Source organism: Mauremys mutica, chromosome 6 (genome assembly GCF_020497125.1).
Source record: "Mauremys mutica isolate MM-2020 ecotype Southern chromosome 6, ASM2049712v1, whole genome shotgun sequence".
Classification (NCBI taxonomy): domain Eukaryota; kingdom Metazoa; phylum Chordata; order Testudines; family Geoemydidae; genus Mauremys; species Mauremys mutica.
The window spans coordinates 115,812,201-115,831,246 of NC_059077.1; the positions used below are offsets into that span (position 1 = coordinate 115,812,201).

The window sequence follows — 19,046 nt, forward strand, 5'->3', positions numbered from 1 at the left end:
TACTAGATAGCATGTGTGAACTGGAAAGTAAGCTGCATCTTACTGTGTCCTGGATAATAAAATCAGCATAGTGATAGAATCATAGAAGATTAGGGTTGGAAGAGACCTCAGGAGGTCATCTAGTCCAACCCCCTGCTCAAAGCAGGACTGACCCCGACTAAACCATCCCAGTCAGGGCTTTGACAAGCCAGGCCTTAAAAACCTCTAAGGATGAAGGTTCCACCACCTCCCTAGGGAACCCATTCCAGTGCTTCACCACCCTCCTAGGGAAATAGATTTTTTTTTCCCCCCTTATATGCAACCTATACCTCCCACATTGCAACTTGAAACCACTGCTCCTTGTTCTCATCTGCCACCACTGAGAACAGCCGAGCTCCATCCTCTTTGGAATCCCCCCTTCAGATAGGTGAAGGCTGCTATCAAATCCCTTCTCTCCCCCACCCCCATTCTTCTGCAGACTAAATAAGCCCAGTTCCCTCAGCCTCTCCTCATAAGCCATGTGCCCCGGCCCCCTGATCATTTTCGTTGCCCTCCACTGGACTCTCTCCGGTTTGTGCACATCCTTTCTGGGGGGGTGGGGGGGTGCAAAACTGAACGCAGTGCTCCAGATGTGTCCTCACCAGTGCCAAACAGAGGGGAATAATCACTTCCCTTGATGTGCTGGTAGTGTTCCTACTAATGCAGCCCAATATGCTATTTGCCTTCTTGGCAACAAGGGCACACTGCTGACTCATATCCAGCTTCTCATCCACTCTAATCCTGAGGTCCTTTTCTGCAGAACTACTGCTTAGCCAGTCGGTCCCCAGCCTGTAGCGGTGCATGGGATTCTTCCGTCCTAATGGCAGGACTCTGCCCCTGTCCTTGTTGAACCTCATCAGATTTCTTTTGGCCCAATCCTTCAATTTGTCTACGTCACTCTGGACCCAATCCCTACCCTCCAGCATATTTACCTCTCCCCCAGCTTCCTATCATCTGCAGATTTGCTGAGGGTGCAGTCCATCCCATCATCCAGATCATTAATGAAGATGTTGAACAAAACTGGCCCCAGGACTGACCCCTGGACAGAAGCGGCTCTAGGGATTTTGTCACCCCAAGCACGGCAGGCAGGCTGCCTTCAGCAGTTTGCCTGCGGAGTGTCCGCTGGTCCCGCGGCTTCAGCGGATCTGCCGCAGGTGTGCCTGCGGCAGGTCCGTTGAAGCCGCGGGACCAGCGGACCCTCCGCAGGCAAACCACCGGAGGCAGCCTGCCTGCCGCTCTCACGGCGCCAGCGGAGCGCCGCCCCGCCCCCCCCGTGGCTTGCCGCCCCAAGCACGTGCTTGGCGTGCTGGAGCCGCCCCTGCCCCCGGAGCACTCTGCTTGATTCTGGCTGCCAACTAGATGTCGAGCTGTTGATCACTCTCCATTGAGCCGGACTATCTAGCCAGATTTCTATCCACCTTATAGTCCATTCATCCAATCCATACTATTATAACTTGCTGGCAAGAATACCATGGGAGACCGTATCCAAAGCTTTGCTAAAGTCAAGGAATATCACATCCACCACTTTTCCCCATGTCCACAGAGCCAGTTATCTCATCATAGAAGGTGATCAGGTTGGTCAGGCATGACTTGCCCTTGATGAATCCATGTTGACTGTTCCTGATCACCTTCCTCTCCTCCAAGTGCTTGAAAATGGTTTCCTTGAGGGCCTGCTCCATGATTTTTCCAGGACTGAGGTGAGGCTGATTGGTGTGTAGTTCCCCGGGTTCTCCTCCTTCCCTTTTTTTAAAGATAGGCACTAATTTGCCTTTTTCCAATTGTTCAGGACCTCCCCTGATCGCCACAAGTCTTCAAAGATAATGGCCAATAGCTCTGCAATCGCATCAGCCAGCACCCTCAGATGCTTTGGATCTGGCCCCATGGACTTGAGCATATTCAGAAAAGCTGGACAGTTCTTAACCTGTTTTCATCACTGAGGGCTGCTCACTTCCTCCCCATACTCTGCTGCCCAACAGGCCAGAGCTGGAAGGAAAAAAAAATAGCATTTTAAAATTGGGCTAGAGTAAGTGATTATATTAAATATCCTCTTGGGATAAATGGGATGTGGCTGGAAAGCCTCTGTTTTGTGTACAGGACATGTACAGCTGATTACTGTCATAAAGTGGCATTGACCTTGGCAGAACTATAATCCTGAAGACAATGACTTAATCATAATTGACAATAGGGGATAGTGGGAGACTGTATCTCTAGCTCTGTCCACTTCCTGACAATGAAAACTGACTGAACTAATACTATTCCAGCTAATGCTGTTAAGATGACACATTGATCTGATCTCTTCCACTCTGGGGAAAGTTTGTCTAGTTAAAACCATATATTCATTAAAATACTTCTTTAAAAAACATTCTAGGGGAAGCACTTAAAATTTGCTACAGACATGAATGGGAATAGAGGATGAACAGAAAGAAGCCCTTAAAAGTGGGAAAACGAAAGTTTTAGCCTGTCCTGAATGGGGATACTGTATCCACTAAAAGTGCAACCATCGGCTTATCCTCGTGATCTTGTAGAGCTTAGATCTTGTCCTGATATGTATAGATTCCTGGCTACCCTGGGACATGTCCTTGTTGGCATTCTGACACTAGCTGTGATGAATGTGCTACAGGGCATATCTCCCCCCACCCCCCCTTTTTTTTTCCTCCTGCCAACGCTGGCATTGGGAGAGAAGTTCACACACCTGTTTGAATGTCTTTTAAAACTATCTCCTAGAATGCCCCATTGTAGACACCACTCGGGAATGGCGAGCTCCTAGGAACATGGGACTGGAAGAGACCTCCTGGGTCTTAGAGTCCAGTCCCCTCCTATCCCAGGCAACCCTATTTTCTCCGACTTCTGTAAGTTTGGGTTGAGCCTTTGAATCCTCTTCAAAGTATCCTTGTATCCCTGTGATACAAGAAGAGCATTTCTAGTTTGTCTCAAATATAAAACAGGTGCTTGGTCAAGCTTAAACACTTAATCTGTTCTGAAATCTTATTCTTCACTACCCAGTGATGGTCAGGACATTCTATTACTATTTTGTCTTGCTGTGTTAATATGCTGTATTTTGTGTTAGTAGTCATCAAAGGACAAAGCCTGCCATCCCAAACACACAGTAGAAGCTGCAGGAATATCTTTCTGGGGCCTTGGCTACACTTGCAAGGTAGAGCACATTAAATCAGCCCCTGGCGCCCTAACTCCTGAGGGGTCCACACTGGAAAGGCACGTAGAGCACCTGGACTCTGCAGCTGGAGCGCTCCTGGTTATCCACCTCCACGAGAAGCATAAAGCTTGCTGTGCCCCGGCTGAAATGCCCAGGTGTCAGTGTGCACGATGGGTTGCATTACTGTGCTCTGGTTGGCCTCTGGAAATGTCCCATAATCCCTTGAAATGAAGTGGCCACTTGTCATTGTTTTGAACTCGGCTGCAGGCATGAGGATATTCCCTTCCAGAGCTCTGTTTCTGACAGCCGGCGTGCTTATCTGCTCTGGGACAAAGCAAACCATTACTGTGGAATGCTCCTGCTGCAGAGGGATGTGAGGTGGGGATGAAGGCTGATGTTGGGGATTCCCCCTTCCTCCTGCTGCTGTCTGAACTTACACGACGACATGCTGACAATCTCTGCCCCCTCGCCCCCCCACATTCTCACACACCCCTGTCACGCTCCACCCTCCCCCCCCCATTTGAAAAGCACGCTGCAGCCGCTTGCACACTGGGATGGCTAACCACAACGCACTGCTCTCTCAGGCACTGTAAGAGCCGCTAATGTGGCCATGCCACTGTGCTTGCAGCTGACAGTGTGAACACACAGCCGCGTTTGCCTTGCTGTGGTCGCTGAGGGCTGGTTTAACTCCCAGTGCTCTACACGGGCAAGTGTAGCCAAGCCCCAGCTGCTTTACTGTTCATATTTTTCATAGAACATCAGGGTTGGAAGGGACCTCAGGAGGTTTCTAGTCCAACCCCCTGCTCAAAGCAGGACCAATCCCCAGACAGATTCCCCCCTGATCCCTAAATGGTCCCCTCAAGGATTGAACTCACAACCCTGGGTTTAGCAGGCCAATGCTCAAACCACTGAGCTATCCCTCCCCCTTCCTGCTTTTCCCTGCACATAAACAAGGTCCCCTCTCCTGTGTAATTCTCTGCAAATGGTGTTTAACCAGCCAAATGCAAATACATCTGGTCTTCTGTTTCATGGCTTTGGAACAAATGACCTCTGATGCCACTGAGTGAGGCATCAGACACCAACTATAGGGGAAGTGCCAGTCAGAATGCATGAACTTCATCTTAAATTTTAAGCATCTTGGCTTCGGAGAGTTTAAAAAAAAAAAAGGGCTTTCACCCATTCAGACTCTCTATCTGTGGAACAATTAATGTAGCAGCTGCAGAACTGTTGCAAAGTCTCAAAGTGGAATTTGCAAATCCTAAACGATTTAAGATGAGCTCCCAGTGTAATGCTGTGGCAGAGAGCACAAATGGATATGTAAATAGTGAAGGTGGGGGATAAGAGTAGGTGCATGGATTTTTTTTTTTGATTTTTTTTAAATCTCTGCATATGGAGTTGGTGAGACTGATGCTGGAATACAGCATCCGGTTCTGGCATGCACTTGTGGCTTTTCGTTGCCCCCTCTCCAATTGTTTCAAGTGCTTGCGTGTCTTACAGTGAGGCTTAAAGAGCTCAATCTGTTTTGCCCCCTCAAAGATTGAGAGGTGACTTGTTTACCGTGTAGAAAGTACATTCATAGGGAGAAAACATTAGGTCTGAAAGGGCTCTCTAACGTAGGAGAGAAAGGTATAACACAAACAGAAGCTAAAACCAGACACCAGGCGCACACTGATGGTGGATTCTCAGTCTCATCATGTCTCCAAATCAAGAGCAGATGGTTTGACACTAGTTACTGGACAAAATAAAAAGTTAGCTGGATGAAATTCTGTGGCCTGTGTGATGCAGGGAGTCAGACAAGGTGACCGAATGATCTTGTCTGGCCTTAAAAATCTATGCATTTCCATGGTGCGCTCAGACGTAGCCTGGGACGCTTTCCAGCCCACTTTTGTCAAACGGAACTTACTGATATCATGTAAATGTGTATTCCAATGGCACTTCCAACACTCTTCTTGTTGAAATGGATCAGTCTGCAGGCTCTTCAGTGGGGGTTTCTGTACTTTGTCACATGTGGTAGCCAAATAACAGGCTATGGCTTCTAGTTTCTCCTTTGGTCGCCGTTCTTCTCTCATCAGGGCATTGAGTTTCTGTTGGCAGATCAGCGAAGTTCCAAGAGCCCTCTCTGCCTTATGACCCAAGGGAATCACGAGATAGTTGAGCTCCTAGCACACGCATACCAAAGCCATGCACTGATCCCTGCCTGGGAGCTGGGACTTGTGAATAGTCTGGTAGATGCTGTACAAGCAACTCCTGGCTTGCTTACTTGGCTGCAGCCTATCCAAGGAACATACTGTATGCATTATCTATTTGTAGTTTTGCTCCAATGAAATTAAAATTGGTGGTTTTGCAGCGAGGAGTTTCTCTGGTTCAGGACACTTCTTGCCCTTACTGTCAATGCCTTCTTAATTAGTGGTTATCTGGAAATTGATTTTTAGCCCCAAAATACTACAAAATTATGGCTTGAGTTGGAATTGTCTTTGGTGCTGACTTTATTTTGGAGAAATGTCTGCCCAAGGACTGTTAAATTGAGCGATGGTTTTAAGATATCTAATTTCTCAGCCTTGCGTAGAAATGAGACTGTACTAAACCTGGGGCTTTGGCAGAGCCCAGCAATGACACATGCATGTTCTCGCCCACGATTAATCTGTCTCTTGAGTAAACAAGTCATGAGTAATCTTGGTGTTTTTTAATCTTCTGTTGCTAAAAGTATTTTGCTCTCTTGGAATGAGAGAAGATTTCATGCAATTTCCCCTCAAATGTGTACATTTCAGTGGGTTTTTTTTATATTAACTTATCAGCCCCACACATTTCCCCTTAAGGAAATGTTCTGCTCTGCTAACTCAAAGTAGATCTTAAATAGAACCCTTTATCTGAATAACTAAACTGAGTGTGTTTCCAAATATTTTATCAGTGGTACTTCCATGACCTGAAGCTGAAAAATAACTTTTTCTCCCATACTGGCATTCCAAGGACTCAATTTGAGGCATGAATTCTGATTGCCAGGGTTTTTTTTGTTTTTGTTTTTGCCTTCCTAGTTTAAGGTAACTAGGCCTCTCTTGCTATGTGCTCTAAAATGAAAAGGAAAGCTTTGTTTACTGTCTCTCTCTTTAAATTTTCATTCATTTTCTAGGGGATACTGTCTAATCTCTTTTGTTATTATTTCCAGACCACACGGGCAGAGTTTGACTTGCCGGAATACTCCGTACGCCGACGGTACCAGGACTTTGACTGGCTGAGGAATAAGCTGGAGGAGTCTCAGCCAACACATCTCATTCCCGTATGTAGTAAGCCAGGGTCAGTTGTTGCTGAACACTTTTCTGTGTTCAGAGTGTCTGCTTAAAAACAGTGAATCTTCTGGTGGTTTGGCAGTTAAGGATTCAAGGTGTGTAAAAATGCAAAGCCTCGTTCTGTTGTCTTCTAAAGTGGAATGTTCTAACTTTAGAAAGCAAAGCAGCACAAAAAGGGCTGTCCCAGCCAGCTTTGAAATGTTATGGCTCTTAAATGCCAAGTGCTTGCCCATATGATGCCGCCTAAATCATTGAAGGTCACTCAGGTTCAACACCGGTTGAAAGGACACCAATGGAGGTGGCATCTTCCTAGCTTCCCTTATAACATGACAAATGTTTAGCCATTTTGTTGGTTAGATACCCTATTCTGTTTGCCCAGCTGTTGGCTTCCAACAGCACTGTCCATTGCCAATGCATTTGCTCTGTGGCATCACTCCTCCGGGTTCCCTTTGAGTGGGAACACCCTTCCCTATGACACACTTAAAGTTATAATATCTAGTATTTAAACCACATGCTCTCTCTGATTTGCATGTGTAAGGGGTTATAAAGAAACTCCCTACTGATTCAGTTTGGGCTATTCATGCTATTTGGAGGACTCCTCTTACAGGGAAAGGAACTAACTCCTCCAAATTTTTAGAGGTGGCCTATGGCTTGCTCATGCGTGTGCATTCACTGCTCGGGCAGACGGCTGGGCCTCTGCCCACTGAAAACTTGGCTAAATAAGGCCCTAAATAATTATCCCTTTCTCTGAAACTGACAGCCTTGTTACTCTGTGCTTTGGTCTGAAAGGATTGGTGTCTCCTTTCTTCCTCTTAACATAGTACCTGGTTTTCACTCTGGGCCTTTGAGGATTATAAATTAAGGTTGCATGAACCCCTGACTAGCCACAGGGCAGACTGATGTAAAACATCACTCTTGGTGCGTTTAAGGCACAGTTAGCCATGTGTGTTCCCATGTGCTTTGTTACTCATAGAATTTAAAGGGAAACCCTCCTGGAGCTAGGCTGTGGAAGATGCTGAGTGAGCCTTTGTGTACCTAGGAAAGCTTGCTTGTGAAGAGGCTTTCCTTCTGATTATTTCCTGTCTTTTAAGTAGTAGTAATCAACTCCCCTCTTGTTACCTAAAGGGCCACTAGAACCACTCCTTGCATCCATTCATGTGATACCTCTATTTGGACAACGAACTAAAATACCAACTGTTTAACTAGAGTTAAAAAAATCCATCTGTTTCTTTTGCACCTTTTTTGTTTTTAATTTTAAAGCACTAGAATAATGCCAAGAAAATCTAGCTATATTATATTGCATTTGGGACCAGTGCTGGCAAACCTGCATCACTGCTCCGCCTATTCTTCCTGCGGCCATCTGAGACTCCACCAACGCTAGTGTGGTGTGAAACTGTCCTGTTCAAGTACTGGGCACATTGCAGATCATCCTGCGGCTCTTCTTGTTTTTAGCAGTAAATCTCAATTTGCTGTTCCCCTATTCCCCCTTTACAAACTGTCACTATTTCTGGACATGCAATCTGCATCCCCTTGGTACTGAACAGCCTTGGCTTAAGAGTTCAGGGCAGGAAAAAAGCCTCATGCTGAACCCTCAAGAAGCATGAGGCTTGCCTGAAAAAGCACTAAATAGTATTCTAAGTCTATTTGATTTCACGTCCCCAAGTGCTTGTCTGGGAATATGAAGCCATGATAAACTTTCACTGATAGTAAGAGTGCAGTTGGGACTAAGTCAGCTCTGAAGAGGGTCACTCAATGACTGGCTGCTCCTACACTGGATTCCCTAGCGGCAATATAGTAGCAAAAATCTTTCAGCAATTCCCTCTAGGTGAGTTGAGTATCAGAATGTAGCTCGGGTGGGGGAAGGAGGCCACAGCACTCGGTGCCGATTTTAGTGTGGTGGTTTTTTTGCTCAAGATACAAATGCATCTATCCTGAGTGTCACTGCCCTCTTGATGGAATTCTAAGTGTGGGTGATTATTGTAGGCCTTCAGAAAGGAGTGACAAGGGGTAAAACAGCAAACGTTAATTAAGGGTGACCACGCTGGGGTCAAACTTGGGATGCTGGCTGGGTGTGCTGACAGCTGGGGATGCAAGGGGGCTCATCAAGGTAGAGGGGTAGCTCCTCTCTGCCAAAGGCTTCTTAGCCAGGTTTTCTCTTCTACAAGGCAACCAGCCACCTACTGTCTTGAGTTCTGTGTTCTGCCCTTAGTCTCATGCATTCTTTCCTCCCTCTCTGCCTGTATGTAATGCCCAAAGCCCAGCTGTCCCCCTTGGCTGTCAGCCTCATGATTCTAACTGTAGACCTGCACAGACATACCATATTATGGGGAGCATTAAATCCTGTAGTATCCAGGGGCGGCTCTAGGAATCCCGACGCCCCAAGCAGGGCGGCGCGCCACAGGGCGCACTCTGGCGGTCGCCGGTCCCGCAGCTCCGGGGGACCTCTTGCAGGCATGCCTGCGGAGGGTCCGCTGGTCCCGTGGCTCCGGTGGAGCATCCGCAGGCATGCCTGCGGGAGGTCCACCGAAGCCGCGGTACCAGCGAACCCTCCGCAGTCATGCCTGCGGGAGGTCCACTGGTCCCGCGGCTCCAGTGGACCTCCCGCAGGCATGACTGCGCAAGGTCCGCCGGAGCCGGCTGCTGCCCTGCTGGCAAAATGCTGCCCCAAGCGCGCACTTGGCGTGCTGGGGTCTGGAGCCGGCCCTGGTAGTATCTCACCCTTGGGCTTCCAGGGCTTCTGAGCCCAAATGTAGTGTGTTGCCACTAGCCCTCTGATTTATTGTAGGCATGTGTTAAGTGACACAACAGCAGAGGGACCACATGAAATTGGAGTGGGAGGAAACCCTCGGGTCTGTGTGTTATCCCACAATTGCTGCACTTTCTCTCCTCTGCCTTAGGGCTTACCTCGTGGCTGGGTGGTGTGCTGGGTTCCTTCTTTGTGCAGCTGCCTGTGATGGAATCTAGGGCTTCCCAGCTCAGGTGGCAGATTCTGAGAGTATTCCAGCATATGTCAAGAGAAGACCTCTGAAAGCAAACAAGGGCGTGTGGTACAGTGTAGGTGGCTGGATATGAGGGTTGTGTTTAGGGGGAGTGGCAGGGAGGGCAAGAAACTAGAAGGGATAGGTGGACATATGAGTAGCTTGTTCCATTGATGCACGAACAAACCAAGTTTCAATACAATCTCTGGCAGCAAACTGGGGTAATCCTTGTAAATGACCATCTAGTCACCCTAGCTATAAAGCGCACACAGCCTTTGCTTTAACTGTTCTCATTTTTTTTTAAGAGTGATTTTTTCATCTAGGTTAGAATTGAGGAAAATGTATTGCAGCTTCCTGTATCCCCTCGTGGTGGAGTTGTGTTAAGCTACAGCACCTGCCCTTCCTAAAAATTGAGTGGGGAAAATAGAGCAATTCCAGAAGCTCTCTAATTTGACACTGGCGAGTATGGAGCAGTGCACTTACAAGTTACAGATAAATGGCTTCTGTGTCTGCACCTGCTGTCATGTTTGCTTAGATGTCATCTATGCCAAGTACTATTGCATATTTGCCATGGAAGCAGAAATTATTTAATCAGTTTGCACTGTAAGGAAATATATTGATGATGTACTTGCACACACATCTTGCATAAGGATCTTTGGTAGCAGTTGGAAAGGGCTTTCTCCTGAGCATCTGGTCTTGTGCACCCTTTTTTCTTAGGGAAGGGTACAAAATAAACATATTAAGCCAATGAATAATTGAGTTCCTTCTCCCCAATCCTCTGAAAGCCTACCAAGCCAAATTCTGCTCTTAAACCTGTGCAAGTCCATTGAAGTAATTGTTTGCATAGATGTAACTGAAAGCACAGTTTAGCTCCTTGGGCAATACTTCTGCAATTCAGTATTGATCTGGTCCATTTTAATAGTTGGAGAAATCTCTCATCTCTTATTTACAGACCTGTATCTTTAAGCCCTTTTATGTAAAAGGTTTCAGAATTATGACTACTTAATTAAAGAACATGGAGTCAGTTTACAGATATTGGAGAATAGTTCAATTCACTAAAGAGCAATCGACTTCCAATATCTCTCCATAGGCCTAAATATGAAGTACTGCAATCAAGTGACTAAATGAAACCATCACAATTTGCTTATTTTTGCTTGTAATAAGATTCCCAGGATCTTTAGACTTTATTATATAAGCCACCTTAGCTTTTATATGCATCTTCTCCATAAAATACACTTTTTCCACTTTATGGTATATTGGGCATTGCCAAAGATTCATTGTAATATTTGCAGGACTGTTTTGAAAGTGCTGCTGGTTTGCTATCAGAGTACTTGGCTTGATTTTTGTCACAGGCACTATTGGCCACACATAGTAGCGTGGATCCCAACCATTTGTGTTTACCAATGGCCAATTCATTTGCTTCTTGGAAATTATGTAAATGAACTTATTGGGAGTGGTCAGGTAAAGATAAATAACGTTTGTGGGGAAACATTAGGGTGACCAGATACCAAGTGTAAAAAAAAAAAGCCCCCCAAATCAGGACTGTCCCTATAAAATCGGGACATCTGGTCACCCTAGGAAACATAACTGACCTCGGAGTGCATTTTTTAAATCTATCTTCATTTAAAAAGTAAGGGTTTGTAATGATTGGTCTATGGTTTCCCGTTCATTTAATCAACACAACAAGAATCTCCTCTATCAAAAGAATCAGACTGGTTCAGTGTCCCTCTTTCTCACGTTTTGTGGTGTTGGTGAAGTTGTACAAACTTACTGCTTAGCTTGCATTGTCTCACTGCAGTTATGAAGTATCAGGAAACTCCTTCTCTTCCCCCCCCCCCTCCCCTCCAAGTAACTCATGGATCTTAAAGAGACTATGATCATCTAGTCTGACCTGCAAGAAACATTTCACTGCTCCAACATGCCATTGCATAAATCTAATAAAAATGTAAATTTATGGAATTTCTTGTTGCGATACTTGACGTAAACCATCAAAATTAGAATCTTTCCAGCAGAAACACCTAAGCTTTGATTGTCCTAACCATCTGTGGGATGGATCAACTAACCTTGGCAAACGACCCTTTTTTTAAATGGTAATGCTTACTTTGCTATGGTCCCATATGGTACCCATTAAAATGCTGGATAAACTAAAGTGTTTCAGCACTAGTAATGGTCTGGCACAGTTTCCAGTGTGGAAGTCCTTTCATTTCATTTTTACCACAAGTTTCCTCTTTCCAACTTCAGATGGGAAGAAAGATTCTCTTCAGTGAGAGACTTCTCATAAGTTGCTGAGTTGATCTTTATTTAATGATGGGTCTATATTGCAGTCTGCACAGTCTCTGACATTCTTTCCACTCTGACAGAATAGGAAAGCAAATTTGGAACAAAACCAGGGTGTGTGGCTTTTAAGGACAACACCCTCCCCCCTCCCACACACACACACAGACACACCCCCAAACCTAGTATCCCAGCTTCGGTGCCCAGGCTGCTGTACAGAGATGCTGCAAAGTCTCAAGTACAAAGTGATCAAATTAATGCCTCCTTCAATTGCAGGCATGGTAACTAGAGGTGTGCCAAACCCATGATTGGTATTTGGCTTTGGTCACTGCCTCTATTCATGCTAATCTGAATGGGAGGGTGAAAATGTGATGAGATGTTAATGCAGCTGTACTGTAGCTTGTGGGGTTTGCCCTCCCTCCATGCAGAAGAAGGCTAAGTGAATTACCCAAGGTCACACAGCAAATATAACAGCAGAGCAGAGAACCAAGATGTCGGTCTTGCTGCATCTACCAGACCACAGTTCCCCACAAATGTAAAGCTTTCTCTGCATATTGCATAAATATAAACCCTAATTTAATGGGAAATGAAACGGGTGGCCAGTTCATGTTCCAGAATTAGTCATTCCAGAGCTTGTGATGGATATCTACTGCAGGGGTTAGTGCTCTTCATCCGTCATGTTGAGGGAGGAGTTGAGCACTAGGGCATTGCAGAAGTGTAGGAGGGGAAAAGAACAGGCCCAATGGGCAGGCACTACTTTAAAGAAAAACATATCCCATACTTAACTTTCACTTTCGTTGGCAGTGACCGCACACCTTAACATGGTACAGGCCTGATCTTTCAATGGGGCCTCTACCTGGTCTTCGTTCAGTTGCACATGTTCTCTTAACAGTAGGAAGAAGAAGTTTAGAGGTTTTACCTTTCAGCTTCTCCAGAGATGGTTGAGCCTAGAAGCTCAAGTAAGTGTCTTTGAACTAGTAAACTACTTTGTCACAATTTTTAAAGAAAGAAAATGCTTGCTGCAAAAGTCTGTTTATTCCAACCCACTCTGAAGCATTTGAGCTTTCAGATGCTTTTCCAAACTTTTTAGGGTTTGCCTGAAACCTCTTAGCAATGAGCTGGTCCAGGAAGGCATCTCTATTCAGAGCAGCACTTAAGCATGGGCATAAGTCCCACTGAGGTGATTGGGATTTAAGTACATACTTAAAGTTAAGCATGTGTTTGAGTGCTTTCCTGAGTTGGCACCTAAATGTAGGTAAACTGGGTACAGTAGAGGGAAGTTTTCTTCCTTGGTCCTCTCCACCCCAATATGAGCTACATTTGTAATGTCTGCATGGGCCAGTTTTGTTTCTGCTATATTGATGTGACTTTGGAATGACAACACTGAGTTAAATTGAATTAGTCCAGATTTATTTCAGGATAACTGAAAGAAAATGCAGTTCCAATTAACAGCGTCTCTATTTACTTGTGTCAAGACTGAACTAGCTAATTAATGGAAACAAGGAAGTATTAGCAAAAGCAATTGGCTTTTCTACTGAAAACAGTCAGTCTCTCTCTCTGCCTTTTTTCACAGCCTCTTCCTGAGAAATTTGTGATGAAGGGAGTTGTCGATCGCTTTTCTGAAGAATTTGTGGAGACGAGGAGGAAAGCTTTAGATAAATTCTTGAAAAGAATTGCAGATCATCCAGTACTTTCTTTCAATGAACATTTCAATGTGTTTCTCACAGCCAAGGTAAGCATATGAATTTAAACATACAAAATCTAAAGAGATCTGAGAAACACGAGCTGTTGAAAATGAACGTGATAAATGAGACTAAAGATAAGAAACACGTTAGGCCTAGGACAAGTCCATGCTCAGCATAGCGGAGAGAGCTGCTGCGGATGCAAGGGCAGCTGTAAACAGCCTTTCTGCCTTCCCTCTGTGGACGTTCAACCCTATGGGCTGCTGTAGCTTTGGGGGCCAGTACATCAGTAAGGATCTCCCAATGTGCGCTGGCCCTGTTTGTCACACCCCTATGTTTGTAGGCAGGATTCCTCTTCTGCAAGGATGTGGGGCTGCGGGTCTGGCTAACTCTCTTCAAAAGCATCTAACGCCAAATGGTTATTAACAGTGACAAGTGTGGGTTTTTATATATACAATATAAAAGTTGCACTTGCGTTCTCTGTGGTGTGCAAATATGCCAGCTATGCAAGAGCTGTTGTGAAAAGGAAGGGGTTCACCCACAGAGGTGTGGGTGATAGAAGTCTGCCTGTTGGCACTTTGGCTCCTGGGAATGGGGCACATTTACTGTACCCCCGAGTCCTCCATGAACACAGACTTCTCAGACCTTTTTGCTTTTAAACACTGTGTTCTTTAGTGTCTCAATCCCTCCACCGATACATATCCGTGCATCCCCACCTTTATGTTGTTTCCCAGCTTTCTGGCCCCTTCACTAAAGGTTGAGGGGTGCGTGATGGGTGCTGTGGTGTCTTTACTCAAGGAGCTCCTCTTGTCAGGCTGTCCTAGCCTCCTTTCTCTTCCCCCTTTCTTCTTGAACACTTCCTTCCTGTGTTCTTTTAAAGTTTCCCTCCTGCTAATAGGCTGAGTAGCTCGTTAACTTCCTAACCCCTGCTACCCTAACGTACAAGAGGGTGGCAAGGCCTGTAAAATATCCTATTGTTTGTAGATGTCTGATGCACTCTGTGTGCCTAGCTTTATGTGAGAAGCAGAGGGGAGCTCTTGAATCAGGATTTAGATGCCAGACTTAACTGCCTACTTTCAGAAACTCTCTGCTGTGCTCTGAAATTGAAGCACGACTCTCTTTAGATGGGGGATGGTACTTGTTGTTCTACATGCAAACAATATATTTCTTGTCATTGCCAGGATCTTAATGCCTATAAAAAACAAGGAATGGCGTTACTCTCCAAGATGGGAGAGTCTGTAAAATATGTCACAGGCGGTTATAAACTCAGAAGTCGACCGCTGGAGTTTGCAGCCATCGGAGACTACCTAGATACATTTGTTCTCAAGCTTGGAACCATTGATAGAATAGCACAGCGGATTATCAAGGAGGAACTGGGTAAGAACTCTGGATGTTTCATTGTGCAGATGTCTCGCACACCACAAGCTTAGTATGACGCAGTACACCGGTGGTACTGCTGAAACTACCTGCATTCAGTGATTCTGGCCTCTTTTTTTTTTTTTTAAGTGGGTACATCAAAAGGAGGATTCTGTAAAGACTCGTGTCATTTTATGACAGTAGTATAATACATATGAGTTGGGTACTTGTTAAGGTGCAAGCCAAAGAAGGTATTGCGTTGATTCCCAGTGTTTTAACTCTGTTGGGTCGCCTTTAACCGTTAGAAGAGCAGGTTATTCTGTTTTGTCAGCAATAAACAACAAAACAGAGTAGGGTAAATAATGAAGAGAATTCGTCTCTTGCAGTCCACCATATTAAATGTCTAATTCCAGGATTAGACAGCTAGATTCTATAGACTTCCAGAAATCCCTACTCAGTATACTCCCAGATGCACTCGTACTTGGTTGTCTCGAGCTTCTTTGACAGGACTAACTAGAGCCTATTACAAATCAGCTAAAATTCTCATTTTAGGCTGTGAAGGGAAATAAAGCTCACCCGAGCTCAGGGATCGGAAGCCATTGGCACGTGGCCCACCAGGGTAAGCATCGTGGCAGGCCGGGCCAGTTTGTTTACTTGCTGCGTCCGCAGGTTCAGCCGATCGCGGCTCCCAATGGCCGTGGTTCGCTGTCCCAGGCCAGTGGGGGCTGTGAGAAACCACGGCCAGCACCTCCCTTGGCCTGCGCAGCTTCCAGCAGCTCCCATTGGCCTGGAGCGGTGAACCAGGGCCAGTGGGAGCCGTGATCGGCCAAACCTGCGGACGGGGCAGGTAAACCGGCCGCCCCACCAGGGTGCTTGGCACACGGCCCACCAGGGTAAAGGTTGCCGATCCCTGCCCTGGCTCCTGCATAGGTTACATGTAGAAGCTCATGCAGTAGCTCTTGCCTGGCCTAATATAGGAGCAGTAAAACAGGAGGAATCCTACATACTTTGGTCCCCTTACACCTTGCTCTCACTAATACTATCCCGTCTTTATTACTGGAGTTCTTTACTGCCAGTTCAGATCAGACTCTTGGGGTTTGTGTGATTCTGTATTGCTTCTTTGAGGAAAGCAGCTAATCTAATGCCAGCACCGATAAACCTGACCTCTGTCTGAAGAGGCTTGGTGGGAAACGGGGATAAAATCTTCACTGGGAAAGAAAGGTGCTTTATGAAGTCTAGAATTTTTCTGGTAAAATCTGCTTGCCTTACCACTCCTCTGCATCTGGTTGCATGCATCGATTGATGGTAGTGCGCTGATCAGCCCTTTGAAACATTGGAGTGGAGTATGATGGTTAAATCAACGTCTCTGCTTTTTTTTTTTAAACCAGATGGCCTAGAACGTCACTGTAGAACTGAAATTTGTTTCCTCTTAATGTCGTCTCTTCCAGAATACCTGGTGGAACTGCGAGAGTATGGACCGGTTTACTCCACCTGGGGTGGGTTAGAAGTGGAGCTAGCAGAACCCCTGGAAGGAGTGTCTGCCTGTATCGGGAACTGCTGTACCGCTCTCGAGGAACTGAGTGATGACATGACAGAGGACTTCCTGCCTGTACTCAGAGAGTACATCCTGTACTCGGAGTCCATGAAGGTAACAGACCATTTCACAGAAGTCCACACTTGTTCAGAGGCTGGGAGTGGAATAAACATAGAGAAACCTAGCCGTGAAGTGTCATCTCGTAGGGATTGTTTCTCCTAATAAAGATAAGCTTTTTATTCTTAGTGTTTTTAACCAGGATCAGACCAATATTATGCACATAAAAATATTAAATTTGTCAGTCTTTTTCTGCCTAAACAGGGGTGATGTGCATTTGATCTAAATTTTAGAATTGTTCTATTGGTAATGGCAGTGTTCTTGTCTTTCAACGTGCTGTGCTTTTTAGGAGTCAAACTTGAGTCTTGGAGAGCCCTATCTAAAACCGTTTGTATGAAAGACCGATACTACCAAAACATGTTACTAAAATCTGTGACTGTGATAAGCTGGACTCTGCATGGAACCTTCTTACAAATCTATCTCCCTTGGTTGTCCAGGATCTAAATTCTGTGAACCAAAACAGTGACATAACTTTTAAGTAATGGTGTTCAATGACCTAGCTTTGGTGTGGCTTTTGTTCCCCCTTACAAAACCAGGAACATCAGATATTTTGCGGTATGCTGCCACTTGGATAAAATCGTAGCATACTACTTGGACATGGTACAAATAATTCCTCTGTCACAAATCTGCATGCATGTTCTGTACAGAATGTGCCTCTTTAGTGAATAAGAGCATTGATGCAGTCTGTTCAATATGCAGGATCAGTTAATAGGCATTGTTTTTGTGCTTTAAATTTTATTCTTAAGTCTCACTTGGGATATTAAGGAGTTAATTGATACCCTCACTAAAACTCTAACACTTATGCAAGCACATGACAAACTCCTGCATTACAAGTACATTTCTTTCTGTTCAGATTTTGAGGCACGTATTAGGTTTTTTGTTCAGTGAAGCATGCAGAAAATATTAACTGGGTTAATCATGTTGAGTGTTGAAATTAATCACTCTGGTTTTGGTTTGAGTCTGGGGCAAGGCTTTACAGAACACAAGCCAACATAGATGCAGAGCATGACACTTTCAAACATGAGGTGGAACTAGAAGAAGACAGTCTTCTTGTTTAGAGAGAGCAGCTGTGGTGAGCCCTTAGCAAGGCAATGATATATGCTTATCCATTATATGTATATGCTGGTTCTGGAATTACAATCCTCTTTCAAAATGTTCTAAGTTCTAGGACTTTAGTGTCTCTGCTTTGTCTTCATAAAGACTGAATTTAGTCCTTTTCCAACTTTTTCTTTTAAAAGTAAAACCTGTATGCAAGCTATCTAATGAAAGGTTTGTTTAAATCTGTTTTGTCTGTCAGTTGGAGCACAGTATTTTAGTACAACAAGGCGAAGGTCTGACTTCAATCCACAAAACCTTGGAAGAAAATTCCTTTCTTATTGAGTGGTGAATCTCACCCTAAAAAAGAGCTAGAAAGATGGTGGTGATTGTAATAGCAGTTTAAATACTTACTTTACACTCTGCTGTACATGAAGGTATGAGACCTCTTCCAAAGAGCTTGGTGTTTCTTCAGGTCAAAGTCAAGGATGGAAAAACCATCTGCAGATGGCAACTTCCTACTTCAAATAGCTTCGTCTGGGAGTGTCGTCATGCTCTGTTTATACCCAAAAGCAGGCACCAGTGTGTCATGATGGCAAGTTTCCCTTCTCCACCGGACTGCTTCATGAAGCATGTAGGAGTGGGAAGCTAGTGATCGTAGGAGAGGACTATTAAAGTACGAGAAACAAACTTTTTAAACTTTTTAGTCTTTGCACCGCTCATTTCAGAATTTCAAAGTTCCCTACAACTTCTCCACCTTTGTCCTTAATTTGCAGATAGTGGAACTTAGCCACAGAGAGGTTAGGCAACTGCCCAAGGTCAACCAGAGAGTTGGTGGGATTGTCAGGAATAGGGCCTGTCAAATGAAATCCAGTCTCTTTCTATAAACACTAGTCTTCCACGTGCTAAAGCACCTTGCTTCCATGACTAAATATTTTCTGTTGTAACATGAAAATTTGTTGATAACTTGGTAGCCTTAGAGGTTTGTGTATTCTGTCTTAAATCTTATGATTAAATCCAAACCTTTAATTTATTTTTAACCTGGTTTTGCTTCTCTTCATCTTTGCCTCCTATATGGAACTCATTTGTGCCTTAGTCAAAGGACTACCCATAAAATGACAACCTTTTAAACTCCTATTAGTACCAAAGCAATCTTGCATCACAACCATCCATATCTGGCAGAGAAGAGTGGGTCAGTCTCCCTTTGGAACTGCTCAGATCTTTTTATCTTGGATTGATGGACAGGGACTGCTGTCTGAAGCGAGGAATGCCACTGCACATGTGCAAAGCTCCAAGCTTAGAGGTTCTGTTAGCCCAGTGGTTCCCAAACTTTAACAACCTGTGAACCCCTTTCACTAAAATGTCAAGTCTCTCAAACCCCCTCTTAAAATTAATATTTCCAGGGATTTTCTCCTTTACTTGAGTATAAATTATAAAAGCAGTGATCTTGGAAATAGTTAGTTTGTTTGACATGCTTATTACACACTATTATTAATTATTATTTATCATTATAGTATTTTAATTAGTTATGAAAATGGTAACACTTCCAAGATCTCACTTTCGTAGCTTGTATCACTTTGAATAAGCCTGTTATAAGACAAGGCTCCTATGTTT

The 19,046-nt window shown here is 44.7% G+C and overlaps 1 protein-coding gene across 1 annotated transcript in view; it reads left to right on the forward strand.

The window, feature by feature from the left end:
* SNX30 (sorting nexin family member 30) overlaps positions 1-19,046 on the forward strand; it is a 66,632-nt gene that overhangs the window by 28,355 nt on the left and 19,231 nt on the right. Inside the window, exons 3-6 of the mRNA XM_045021331.1 lie at positions 6,336-6,446; positions 13,282-13,440; positions 14,572-14,767; positions 16,195-16,394. Coding sequence (XP_044877266.1) covers positions 6,336-6,446; positions 13,282-13,440; positions 14,572-14,767; positions 16,195-16,394 — 666 coding nt within the window. The remainder of the gene's footprint in view (positions 1-6,335; positions 6,447-13,281; positions 13,441-14,571; positions 14,768-16,194; positions 16,395-19,046) is intronic.